Source organism: Python bivittatus, unplaced genomic scaffold (assembly GCF_059951505.1).
Source record: "Python bivittatus isolate LINGU-HERP-01145 unplaced genomic scaffold, Pbiv_v1 ctg000270_np1212, whole genome shotgun sequence".
NCBI classification, from domain to species: domain Eukaryota; kingdom Metazoa; phylum Chordata; class Lepidosauria; order Squamata; family Pythonidae; genus Python; species Python bivittatus.
The window spans coordinates 271,032-284,913 of record NW_028277050.1 but is presented as its reverse complement, the minus strand read 5'-3'; the positions used below and the strand labels follow the sequence as shown (position 1 = coordinate 284,913).

General features: G+C 39.0%; 1 protein-coding gene across 1 annotated transcript in view; it reads right to left on the bottom strand.

Moving 5' to 3' along the window:
• The window catches only part of LOC103049495 (ephrin type-B receptor 5), a 172,729-nt gene that overhangs the window by 123,974 nt on the left and 34,873 nt on the right, over nt 1-13,882 (bottom strand). Inside the window, exons 3-4 of the mRNA XM_088138560.1 lie at nt 8,645-8,709; nt 4,642-5,338 (exon numbers count right to left, since the gene is read on the bottom strand). Of these exons, the coding sequence (XP_087994686.1) occupies nt 4,642-5,338; nt 8,645-8,709 (762 nt within the window). The remainder of the gene's footprint in view (nt 1-4,641; nt 5,339-8,644; nt 8,710-13,882) is intronic.

The window sequence follows — 13,882 nt, the reverse complement described above, 5'->3', positions numbered from 1 at the left end:
ATGTTATCATAATTATGGCTAAACTGAAACATCAATTGTCTTGGAACATTTCCATTACCAACAAAACCCACCTCTTTTCTGAGAATGTTTTAACAGAGGATGCAAAAACGGTTCAGGCAGCCCATTAAGTATGGTAAATATGCAAAATGATCACCCTTTCTCTCATAGGGCTACCAGATGTGCACTGCAAAAATCCAGGTGATGACCAGATGGCTGGAAAAAGTCATTTTGTCACAGATCTGTTGTGCAAGCATGATGGATCTGGCAGCTCTACCTTTGCCTTCTTTCTCTGGCCATTGATTTTACTTGCCCTTAGTAATTGCATCACATTGCCAAGTTTGACTGCAGTGTATTAAACTTATGCAGCTCCTTGTGCAATTCTTCAATATCAAAGATAATCCCTGTGACTAATCTGGAAATCACTGCTCTCATTCTCAATTTTCAGGTCTAAAAATAGGAAGAGGGGAAGGAAGATTTTCCTGAAAACTGCACAAATCCTGTATGGTGTCATAGCTGCTGCTCCTTTCTATTCCCCGGATTTGCTTCACAGGCAGCCCAGTTAACCAGGCGTCACATGCTGCACAGCCAATCTGATTTTTCAGTGGGATGAAGCCCACTGGGGGTACAGGAAAATTGAAAAGGAAAATGAGAGACTAAAACATAGGTGGCTATAAGGAGATCAGGAAAGACTATTAAAAAGCCGATTCTTTCTCATTAATGCCTTCATTTGTAGTGACACTGATATCACTTGGAAAAATACCACTGCTGTGTCTTTCATGACGGCCTTCTTGGATTTGCACAGTTTGGGTCTGCCACGGCTGTAATGTGATACCATACATAGACTATTTCAACATTGTCTAATTATAGTAAGCAATCATTAAAGCAATCTGATCAGTCATTGAACTGATGTTCCGTTTTTATGCAAAAGTGGTGGCCGTGGGGCTCTGCAGACTCAATTCCAGCATTTGATTCTGACTCCTTTGAGTAGCCATGCCTTTTCTTGGGAAAAGACATAGCTGAAAGAGTTGCAGAGCATTGCTACACTCCTGTTTTCAAGGGACTTTTTGGAATCAAATGCAAGTTACTGCCCCATTGTAAAGGAAAAGGTGTTATAACAGCCACACTATCAGTTGTACTGAGATGTGCTCATCAGAAACAAAGAGGTCTATGTAACACAGAAGGCTACACATATATTTATAATTTCTTCAAATCAGCTCACAAGGAGTGTATTTTTTAACAATCAGAATGTTTTATATTCTTTATCTAGAACCTATTTAACTCAGAGGGTTGGCACGTCTTTAAGGAATATTCTTAATGTCTCCACAAAGACTGAAAAATACTGCAAGTGATTCATACCTCAAACAAGAAATGTCTAGATAAAAGACAAACTAACAATGAGCTATGGCATTCTTGACATAATTAAAATTCAGAATAAGTTGGCAACTAATATCTGTATTTTTCTGAATTTCTCTTCACTGAGCGTTTTTAAAAAAAGAAAATTAAGTATGCTATCCATGAATGTTTCTAAAATACTAACTTTGCCTTTTTCAATTCATTAAAGAAATGCTATACAATCTCCTCCCCAGTAATTTTGTAAAAGTTTTCACCCCAGCCCCCACGCTGAATGTTCATTTGTAAAGCAGACTATGAAAAGTGTCTCTGCTGCTTCATCAGGCCTGTATATTATATTACTTTTCATTACATAACAGATTGTGTATACATGATACTCTTGACTGGGAATGGAATGGACGATTGTATGCTTTTTCCAGTTTCTCTCTTCTGGAGAAAGAACTTTCCTCACTGGTTTTAACTACAAATTTAGATTTTTGCACAAATGTCAACTATATTTAAGATTAATGTCAAACATGAGCATGAAACTGAGCCACCTCAGGGAGGCAGTGAAGGACAGGAAGGCCTGGCGCAATAGGGTTCATGGGGTCACGAAGAGTCGGACACGACTTAACGACTGAACAACAACAAAATGTCAAACAACACTAAAGGAAGAGCTGGTGTTGGGTTGAAACTCCACTTAAGAAAGAACCCAGATCCATATTCCACTACAGCTCTGTTCAGGGGAGCAGAAATACTTGCAACTGGTGGTCTGTATGGAGCTCTGTTGGTTCCTAGCTTTTTTATTTATTAAACTTTAAGGCGCAATTTTATCTAATATCGCTCGCCGTCGCAGCACAAACTCTCTGCAAATTACTTGGGGGAACCTGGAATACCACTTCCTGCTATTAAGTTAGGGTAAGGCAGTTTGGAAGCCACGTATAGATGAGCAGTCCAGTTTAATTCTTGAAGGAAAAGCACAGAGTAATACGTACACCAAATTTCACAATATGGGATGTTGTTTTGGAATTTAAGATTACTTTCGAACCGTTATGGAATACTTGGAATGAGCATGATAGCTTGAGGTATCCTTCAAGGTTCACAGCTGAAAGCTGAAAATTAAAACTATGACAGAGAAGAGCAGGTGGCTGTTTCTACTGTAATGAAGGAAGGCAGTAGTAATGGGCTTCTCCTATCCTTTGGGCCCAGTTACTACAAATATGATTTTTAACCGCTGCTGCTTACTATTGGATCTGCACAGAAGAAACGGCTAAGCAAAGGCTCCTTTGCTGTTCGTTTGGAAAACAAGGCAGTTGCCTGTCCCAGCTACCTCCATTTTTATTAGGGAGAGAAAAGGGGAAACATTGGGTTAAAATCAGGATTACCACTCAGACTGGTACCTTTGCAAACTAGGATCAAATCTGACAAGTTTCTGGTGGCCTGGAACACCCAGAGCACACCCACAAAACTTGGATCAGGGCTTGTTATTATTTCTTTGCCACTAATCCTCTTTCCCTTTGAGTCCTATGGCATGCATAGGCTGCTGGACAGAGGGCGAGGTGGTCTTCTCTATTTGTGTAGAGTATGGAGATACTCTTGTTTTGTTTTTCAGAAGATACTGATGCTCTCCCTTGGAAATCTACAAGTGAGAGAACAAGATGATTGGTATGCTATTGGGAATGCTACTCATCAGACAATCAAGGAAGACTTCCTCCTGAGCAGTGGATTTTTGGAAACCCAAAAAGTATGTTATCAGTATTAAATGCTTAAGTATCATTGGGTTCTGAAGCTCTTCAATAATTTGAAAATACAGATTTCTATTGATGTGAAGCATGGAAAGGTAGTTCTAGAATGTCTCTGAACTATATATTCACACATCACCTTGTAATCATAGACTTCTGAACCAATCCTGTAGAAAGCTATCATCCATCTTCACTAGTAATATAAATTTATAAAGGAAAATAAATATTCCTTTAACTGAAGCCTTAAATATAGAATTTACTTTCAGTTCTCTCTTTTTAATTATCCTTTTTCTCTTTCTTCTTCTCCAGGCATTTCTACACTAGCAATTTATAGTGTCTTCTACAGTCATCTAACCATCGTTACACCGAAATAAAAGCTATCTTGACACTTTTATCACTTCAACAATGGTTTGGTGATGCTATGAAGACACTATAAATCACTAGTGAAGAAATGACATCCCTCTGTTCCATCACCAAAAGATAGGCATACAGGTAGTCCTTGCTTAGAGACCACAATTGGAAGTGACAACTCCGTTGCTAAGCGCTATAGTCGCTAAGCGGAAAATCACATGACCATGATGGGCTTGCTTCAGTCGTTAAGTGAAATATCACGTGACAGCAACTTGCAATTTTACTCCCATGTTCTCCATGAACTCTGCTTGCCACAAGCCATTTGGGAAGCATGCAAATGGAGCTCATGTGACTGCAGGATGCTGCAATGGTCGTAAATGCAAGGATTGTTCGTAAAGCTGGCTTTTTACACTGTCATAACTTTAAATGGTCACTAAATGAGGCAGTCAGTAAGCAAGGACTACTTGTAATAGCCATCAATTTATTTTATTTATTTAAAAGTCTGTATGCTGCTCACTGTCATTTTGTGACTCAAGGCAGTTTATAAACATTAATATACAACAGAACAAAAACAGCAGCATAAAGATTCACTAGTGTAAACTTCTCTAAGTACAGTAACGCAGTTTACTGGTTCTTCCTCACAAAATTATAAAGACCAATGAATAAGATAATTAAACTACATAAGAAAATATCACATCTATGTGATATTGCAAGAAGACTTTTCTAAAACGCAAGAAATAATGAATTACTTAATCCCTATTTCAGACTGTTAATGTTCATGCGACATAAATAACTAATATAGTTATACTTTTAGGAAGCAAGCTAATAAAAGTAAAACGTGGCTGGTAACTTTTAGAGGGTACCAGCCAACAAGGCTGAACCATATTCACAATCTCTTTTGAAGAAAGTCACAGGCTTATATCAAGTGTGACTAATTGCCCCAAATTGATTCAATATAGAGATGTGCATGTTCTGCCTAGCAAAAGTTGATTACAAGGAGAAAAGCTTATGGGAGCAAATCACGCAAAAGCTTAATAGGTAACCTCTTCTGGGGATTATATATCTTGTACTCACAGGAGCTTTAACTTTTGTTTTTTACAGGACTCAATGTCTCTTGCATACTGTTTGGAAACTACTATCAAAGATACTGCTGGTGTTTATTCCCAAGAGGCTGACCTGAGAAGTGCCAGGGACGCTGCCTGGAGCATCCATTTCTTACCTTTGCAGGTTCTCTCACTGTCCATAGGCTCATAGCCAGCACGGCAGGCGCATCTTCCAATCGCCACCATCCACTCGCCTTCCCCATTGCAGTGCAACTTCACTCCAGAGGAGCCAGTGCTGCTGGCTTCTTCAGCGTCAGCCACACAAGTTCCTGGAGCCTCCACCAAAGAAGTCCTTTCACCTCCAGCGAAGGTCTCTGGGAAAGAGGCGAAACCCTTCACCACTGCAGGGCATTTGTAGAAGAAAACCTGGACAGCCACCAGAGACATGCACGCCCCAGAGTCCTGAAAAGCCAGGTAGAAACCCTTCTTGGCCAGTGGCCCAAAACTTCGCACCTTGACGTTCATCTTCACCACCTTCCCAGAGCTGTCCACCTGAGAGAAGCTCTCATCAGCGGCGATTGTATCCACTTTGGTCCAGGGGCCCTCGTGCCATTCGGGATGCTCGGGAGTGGCTACGTCAGCCTCCGATTCATGATAGTAAAGGGTGAAGGTCTCTTTGCAGGAAGAGGCCACAGTCCTCATGCTGGCACAGTCACGAACAGAGAAGCGGAGGCGGATGTGAACCCTGTGGGCTCCACGGCGTTCTATGAAATGAGTACGCAGCCAATTATTCTGTCCCGGCTCAGCAACGTTGCACACCTCAAATGTTCGAATCAGATGCTTCCTGTCATCCAAGACACTCACCTCATCCCACTGTATGGAGTTGGGGAGGGGAAGGGAGGGGAGGAGAAAGGAGACAAGCTGGAAATGTAAATCCTATGGGATTGGGAATAGTTTTCTTCTATGTATGAGAACAACCACCTGGATCCTGCCACAGAATATGTTATTTATTTGTTTGTTTGTTTGTTTGTTGGATTTCTCCCCCCGCCCATCTTCCCCACAATGATATAATACTGATTTGGCCTAAATTTTAGCTCTACCAAGTTCAGAGGTTTCTCAGAGTTTAGTGGGCTAATATAAGATTAATATTACTTGGTTCCCGCACTCCCAACACCAAAGACTTTCCTTACTCTATGCCTTGTAGATTAAGGGACTGTTCAGTTTCTTGGAAATCATTTGCACATCTCTTCTGCCCAGAGTAATTTCTTTCTATACCTTGTTTCCTCCCAAAAAAAACAAAACAAAAGATTCTAGGATTGTTTAATGTCCTAGACTTAGATAAAAATAGAACAACTCTTCTGGATGAGGAATAAGTCCAACAACTTTTCCTTCCATGTCATCCATGAAAAATTTGATATTAAAAATCACTCCCCACACGTCAAATCACTCTAGATTGTATGCTTTTTTACTTAATGCATATGTGTTTCATTAATTACCATCCATCTTAGGAAAAAAATAATTGTACCCAAATATGCTGCTCTTTGAGCTTCCTTAGTGGGAGGGAAAAAAAGGAAGAAGTAAACTAAAAAGCAGTTGCTTTTCCCCAAAGATTCTGAAAGTTCCTCCAGGCTGAGGAGGCACTAGACCCTTTTTCTCAGCTCGTTTTTTTAAAATGTTGCTTAGATCATCTTTAAAGTAATAAACCAATTGAAGACTTCTAAAACTGTGAGTAGAGATGTGCAGAATATTCTACCAGCTGTTCCATGTGTTCCAAGCATGAAGCCCATACTCACATTCTATGAGTTTTAAGTCTGAGAATTTTTTTTTTCTGATTTTGCCTCAGACTGCAATCAAAATTTCAAGAGAGAGCATTTTGAGTGGTCCAGGTGCTATGCTGTTTTATGGCCTGTGACTGACTTGTCCTTTCTCCAGATGTTTCCAGCCTAGCTGGATGGATCAGATACTAGTCACATAACTGCTGCTATCAGCTTAGGCAAGAAGTGATATGGGACTAGAGTGCTGAGGGGAACCAGCCATTTATGAAGTATGTGAATCAGGACCTGAACGTTTTGGAAGCTTTGTTGTTTCAGAAGATCTGGACTGCTGTGACTGACCAAATGGAACCAGAGTGGATTAATACTGCTACTGGAGCTTTGCTGATAAGTGTCTGGTTGCCTGTGTTGACCAACTTCCCCAACCTCTCTTCCCCCTTCTAAAAAAGGAGTCTTTCAAAGTCCTGTAGTTTAGCTTTGAGTAGGGTAAGGACTGGTAGGTTAGAGAGGAGAGAAAGAAGAAAAAATCTTTCCCAAATAAGACCTGCTTACTTACTGGGGAAGTTAATTCTTCCACTAACATGTTCTATACTAGTACTGACAGACACTACTTTCTGTGTTGGTTTGGTTGACATGGTGAGTTTTGGCTCTTGTATCTTGCGGATATTTAGTTTTAGGGCATGCCTAAAATTGAAACATTATAACTTGGCTTGGTTCATTTGTTAAGCTTTGGGCATGTTCTTGTGTAGCGTTGATGTTGAGCTTTCAAAGTGTATTTAAATTCAGTTTTTGCTGGCGTGGACAGTCTGCTAATGCAGTAGTAATACTCTATTTAATTTTTTTGCCATGGTAATAAATTATTCAAGCAAGAGTTAAATGGCAGCACTTTTTTGTAGCCACACAAATCTAGCAACGAGAACAATAACACAGTTGCTTCTTTCTGAGTTTCTCCTTCTTAGGGAGGTAAGATTTCCACTCACAAACAAAGAGTGCAACATTTGCTAGATGTGTTAAAAAGGTGGTAGAATCTCCTAATTGCTATCTACCATGGAACCTATAAAATGGTCAAAGGGATCCATTATTTCTTAAGAGAATTTTTAAATATTTTTCAAAATAAAAATCACCCCATGGGAATTTTTTACGTAGGTAGGGTAGCAGGTAGCAATCAGTACATACTACCATCCCATCTATCATCGTGGCCATGGGATGAAAAACAAAGGTCCGTACAGCTTGTTCCAAATTCCTGTTGTTTTCTATAGCCAAGCGCTCGACAATTTTGAGGTTTCTCCCATCAGAATACAGACCATTGGATTATTTGAGATATGTCCTATTGGATTACAGTCAAATTGGAATATACAGTTGGATTTTTTAAAGAGTTATTACTGTATCCCAGACTCAAAGGAACACATGGATACTTTTTTAAGTCAGCCTTTGAGTTTCCAAGAACTTTTTGTCAGTCAACAGGATTAAAAATCCAGAAAAAAATGCAGAGGGGGGGCATAGTTTAAATACTTTTTATATTTTTAACTTTTTCTGCCCATTTTCTTCTGAATTTTTAAGCAAATTCTGAGACTTATATTTGTTGCCTAATAGAACATTGTCTTAATAAGACATTTGGATTCATTTTTCTCAGACAACACTCCTGATTTTGCTCTTCTTTAGTAGCTATCCATAAGTCTTTTCCTTGTTTTCTCTTCTCAACAAAGCCATCAGAAAAAATAGCATAAAGAGACATTAGGAAAGTTATGTGTTGTAAACTACACCACAGCCACTCTCTGGTACTATCACCCCAGCTGGAAAGACTACCAGGCTGAAAGTGCTATGGTGGTTCAACCGCAATATTGTCATATATTTTCCTTTCCCCTTCAAACTGGGGCTACCGAATGAGTTTGAAGACCAGGCTCTAAATATGGATCTCCATTCTCTTTTGCACCTATAATTCGCATGGAATTAAAGGAAGACTATATCAGCCTAGTCTAGGGCAAAAAGTGCAGATTATTCAGCACTGATCATTGTTGCTCTCTGGCAATGCTTTGTACAATGCTCCTTTAAAAAAGACAAAATTTTGCCCTTAAAGAAATAACAATTAAATCTATTCCCTTTTGTGGATCTAATATGAGAAGAATCCTGTCTTGTCTCCCCTTATGGTGATACTCCAAGAAGTTGCCCAGACAGAAGATCCAAAACCCTGGCAGAGATAAATAATGGTCAGACAGAGAAAAGCAGTCAAAAACTTTACAATCCTTTCTAGTTTTCTCTGCTTGTCTTTGGAGGGGGACACCATCAGAAATCTCAGCCAATACATCTTGGCTTCTCTGTGAGTATTGGTTATGTGCAGAGCGTAACATTACCAGGTCTTGAACTGGTGGGCAATTCCCAGCAAAAGAGAATGAAGGGAAGCACCTACCCCATCAGGAGGATGGGCAGTCCATCCAATCTCCGAGGTCTCTCCTGTTGTATCCAAAAGGATTTCTGTTAGAGGAAGAAACAAATAAAAATTATGATTTTAGGAGACAGTTCCAAATGACAGCTAATTCCTTCCCATGTCATCTCCTGAGGGCCAGCACAACTGCTAGTCTCAAACAAGATTTGCTATCAAACATGGGATCAGGGCTGGGGGAACTGTGAGTGAATTTGTCAGCTTTGCAAGTGACTTCTTGCAAGTCTTCAGGCATGATTTTTAGTTAAGTGGTTTCATCCATTACATGCAACTACCTCATATTTTGGGAATGAGTCATATGTACTGCATTTATCACCTGTTTAATTCCAATTTCTATTGAAGGGCTTGTTTGCAAGAAGCAACTATTGCAGATTTTGCTTTTACAAACACTGAATTCTTCTCATATTACCCATTCTCAAAGTCATTACCTTAAAGACAGAGTTAGTACCTATTTTCTTCCTTTGGTGAAGACACTAGCAATGGGGGAAGGCAGCTTTAGTTCACTGAAACAAGTGTGGTTTCTGAAGGGATAACAGTGGAGATCAAAGCCCCCCTCTCCCTTTCCTACCCTAATATCTCAATTAACACTTAAGAGTAACTTTTGAATAAAAACATAACTTTTAAAGATACATGTAGTTTGATTTTCAAAAGGCAGACCAATGAATTAATAATAAGTCTTTCAAGTGATTATGTAATGGTATGGGAAAGACCTTGGGAGACCCAGCAAAGAGATGCTGCCTAGGGAATGGTCAGATAAGAAATAGTGTAGCCCTCAGCTACACAGTGGACAGAGCAAGAGCTTTCAGACTTGCAAGGTTATGTTAATGTAGCCTTACAATAAAGTAGAACTAGCTCATCTAGTCATGTTTCCTGTCTGGTCTACCTGGTAAGGTTGACATCAACCTTGCAAGTCTGAAAGTACAAATCCCCTACCATCTCCTTTACAGCCTGAGAAGCTAGGGAGGGTCCGTTCTGAGCTTCTTGCTCTAGCCACTATGCAGCTGCAGGCTATGCCCTCTTTTATCTGACTGTTCCCTAGCAGCATCTCTTTGCCCCATCTCCCAAGGTCTTTCCCACATACCATTACAAATTGTGTAACTTCATCCAGAGCAAAGGATGACCCTGGAAACACAAGTTATACCTGCAGAGAAGCAGTATAGCAATGAAAGCTCTTTAGCAAAATGGCAAAGAATTACAAAACACAGAATGTTTTTTAAAATTGTCATACTTACAGTAGAAACAAGAGAAGCTACTTATTTCCCAGCACTTCCAGGAATGGCCATGTAAACACATGTTATGTGGACACATGGGTATTCTTCAGTACTTTTCAAAGAGCCCTAACTTCTCATATTATATATAATATAATAACTCCTATTTGCATCCTGCACTGATCTGGTAAATTCCCACAGATCTTTAATTAAAAAACAGGCCAGAAATTTGCTGGATCAAAAATCAATTCCTAAAACCAATTGGACCACTAATCTCTAAGTCAGCACCCAAATCTTCTTGTGTCTAAAGTGGCCCAGAGGGGGAGCCAGTCTAAAGGGGGCTCTCACAATGGTCAAAGGACAGAATTGGTCTTCTCCTGCTTATCCAGGACCATAGTGAGCAAAGGGCAAGAAATGCTCTTACACAGACTGCGCCAACTTCTAGAATATAACCAAAGATTAGGCCTATATGTAGACCACTGCCCATTTCCAAACCAATGCTTCTCTTTTACAACTAACTAGCAAGAGCTGGCTTAAACAAGACACTGTGCTGTTTTAGCAGAAAGGTATTTTGGATGAAATTTTAAGCCAACAAAATAAGTTTTGATTTCCATCAAAATGGAAACTTTATTTTGGACAACCAACTTAACATAATCTTGGAGATTTTATTTAAGGAAATTCTTAGCGTGGGAAGTGAGTAAGAGAAGGACAAACATTTCCCTGCATTCTGCAGCTGGCCAGCATGATGCTCCCCAGATGGTTTGTCTCCGGTGACCCAGGTATTGTTTTTTTTAAGAAATGGAGAGACAGAAAGCACACATTAATTTTTCATGGGCTAGCAATACATATAACCTGAAGCTGACAGGGCTCTCCTCCAATAGGGAATATTTAAACAGCCAGGATGCATAGAGACAGAGGAAAGGAAGGACACATATAGCAACCAGAATACTAGATCCCAGTTGATAAGGGCTAGAAAAATGGTTCACAGATGGGGGTTTAAACACATCAATTCCCCTTCTCCCCATCTTTCACATTTTTGTACTGCGCAGAGAAATAAAAACTGTCTATGGAACTTGGACATCTCAGGACTCTGGAATCTTGTATAGGAAAATGAAGGATTTTAGTACAGTGGCAAAGAAAAGAAAATCTATCACAAATTGAGATAGAATGGTGTGATTTAGCAAACTGAGATCAGTTGTAGGCAGTACTGAACAGGTTACTCTAGCCTCCAAAATTAATTTAAAAGGTACATTTAAAAAATGTGTATTCAAAAAAAGGGCTTGCAATATATACAAAAAATGTGTATTAGGCACAGCTGAATTTGTCAAAAGTTTCCATTAGGAGCTTTGCTGTTTAAAATTACATCATGGAAAGTTGTATAGAAACATGCATGTATTTGTGGAAATTGCACATAACAATTATTTTCCACTTTTTTTTTTAAATCAGAAAATCTAATGAAACAGAATAATACATAAATCCTTCTGACATGAATTTAGATTGATTTGCTATCTCAGGCTCAGCTGACAACATTACTCTCTGTAAAGTCTTATATTTAAAGGCATTTGATTTTTAGTTTTTCTTTTAAGATATATGTATTTATATATTGCTGACTATCTAGAAAATTCCCAAGTAAGTAAAACTGCTTTATTATTTTTTGGTGGCCCTGTTTTGTTTCTGAATTAATCAGCACCCAGGTACCCATGTTTGCTATTAAAAGATTAGGATATTGATTTTCTTCTTCTGCTGCTCCTTAACATTAGCCTCAGCATCCTTTATCACCGTCCTTACCATGCACTGCTCCACTGATCTGTCAAATATGGTAACCCTCCTTAAATCAGAGCATGTGTATTCTTCTTAGTCACTCAGATATGACACAGATTTAGGTTAATGGCTCACTTCAGTATCAGACTACTTAGGACAGAGAAGGTCATCTTCATATCCACGTTTGCCTGCACAGTAACCCCTTGAGAGAACGGAAAGTATATTTGGGACCAATAGTTGCATTTTTTCCCCAGAAAACAGATATGGGTCTAGCTCCTCTGCATAAAATCATTTCAAACTAAACTGAAAGGTCAGATCACACTCCTCCAATTTGCAGAAGAATATATACAGGTAGTCCTCATTTAGCAATCACAACTGGGACCGGCAACTTGATCGTTAAGCGAAGCGACCACTAAGTGAAACCACAACTGTGCTTCAGCTTTCCTTTGCTTTATAGACCTGAGAAGGTCATAAATGCAAGGAGTGGTCATAAAGTTATTTTTTCATCACCACTGTAACTGTGACTGGTCACTAAATGAGGCAGTCGCTAAATGAGGACTGCCTTATCTCATCTTATTAACTTTGACAGACAAAACACAATGGAGTACTTTGAGATTTGATAGTCAATAGTTATAGTAAATAAAAAAATGGATCCAATAGCACTTTTAAAGGGAAGTAATGGAGCATAAATGTGTGTAGATTATAAAACTTTTTACAGCTATGGATCTAGAAGTAGAGAAAGGACCATATTCAGTTGTGAAGACTGATGGCCTTTTATAAGGTTCCTTAAGTATAGCTCTGCCTGGACAATTTGGCTGGTGGATATTTCTTCATATACCTCACACAGGAAAAGAGAAATCTGGCCCCTTCAAAATTATACAGGCCTGTTTTTCTGATAAAATTACAGTGATCGTACATTTTTTATTATAAAGGACAATCCTTTATTTCAGAAAACTGTCCTTTAGATTTACTGTATTTATTTTTCAAAAACTCGCTTTTGTCCTTTATTTCGGTCAGTTAACTTTTACCGTACAAACGGTACAATTTAATATACAGTCTTTCACATTCATGTGAAAAATATGGAAATTACATGGTCTTTTTAAAATAAATGTACATATTCTGTTTGATTTTAGATATGTTTATTAGAATATGCATTTTTGTAAAGTTTTTCTTGGTTTTGCTCTTGAATTTTCCTTGGTAAAGCAAAGTTATAAACATACACAATAATTTTTTTATACTTATGAACCTCTTTCAGATCTGCCCCTTTTTCAGGTTTGACCTTTAATTTTTCCCAAGAAAATATCATCACTGTTGATATAGTGCGACTCCCAGGCACAGCATTCAAAACAATCATAGGCTCTGTGACCTGCCAGTCCAAATGGGGCATGTCAGCCAAGTCTGTTTGCCTGACTACCAGAAGCTCTATAAATGTACTTTTGTTTCATGCTTAAAACTGCTATGTTGTTTTGGGGGGGGGGGGCAGGGAGCTATCGAGCACTGAGCAGATCATACCACACAGCTGATGATTGATGTTTGATTTCAGGATGACAACTTTCCCTCAGCTGTGAGCCACATTTTCAAAGACAATGTTTCAGAAGGCAAAAACACAAGAGACAGGCCCATGACGATGTCACAAGTGGATGGGGCTTAAGGATATTTCTGAATCCGACACTATCTCTGGATCTTCAGCTGGTGGTAGTGCCAGTGGTAATAAAAAGGAACGCATTTTCATGCATCAGCTTCATCATTCCTTAGTCATTTTGATTTGGCAATAGTAATCCATGCCTTGTCTGGATTATGTTTAGAATCCTGCAGTAGGCTCTACTGGTCTGCAATAGTTTTACTTATTTTATATTTATTAGCCACATTTCTTCATTAAAGCAGAATCTTGCAGATTCAATAATAAACGACTGGACCTGTACACATAAGAGACAAAGAATGAATGAACAGAAACCAGCTGTTTTCTGGAATCAATTGAAGGTGACAGGCTTAATTTTTAAGCTTTAAACGTCTTCAGTTTGGTTATCTCAGAGAACATCACTATGAAGCTATTCGGGCATTAAGATTGGCAGAAAAGGCCCTTTTGAGAGCAACATCTGTCATACAGGCCTGCTTTTCAGGCACGTGAGAAACATCTCCAGCATTGTTCGGAAATGGCAAAATGTTCTTTTTTCTGAACTAGCTCCCCTTTCTCTTATTTTGTCAAAAAATTAAGACACATCTTTTTAATTTAACA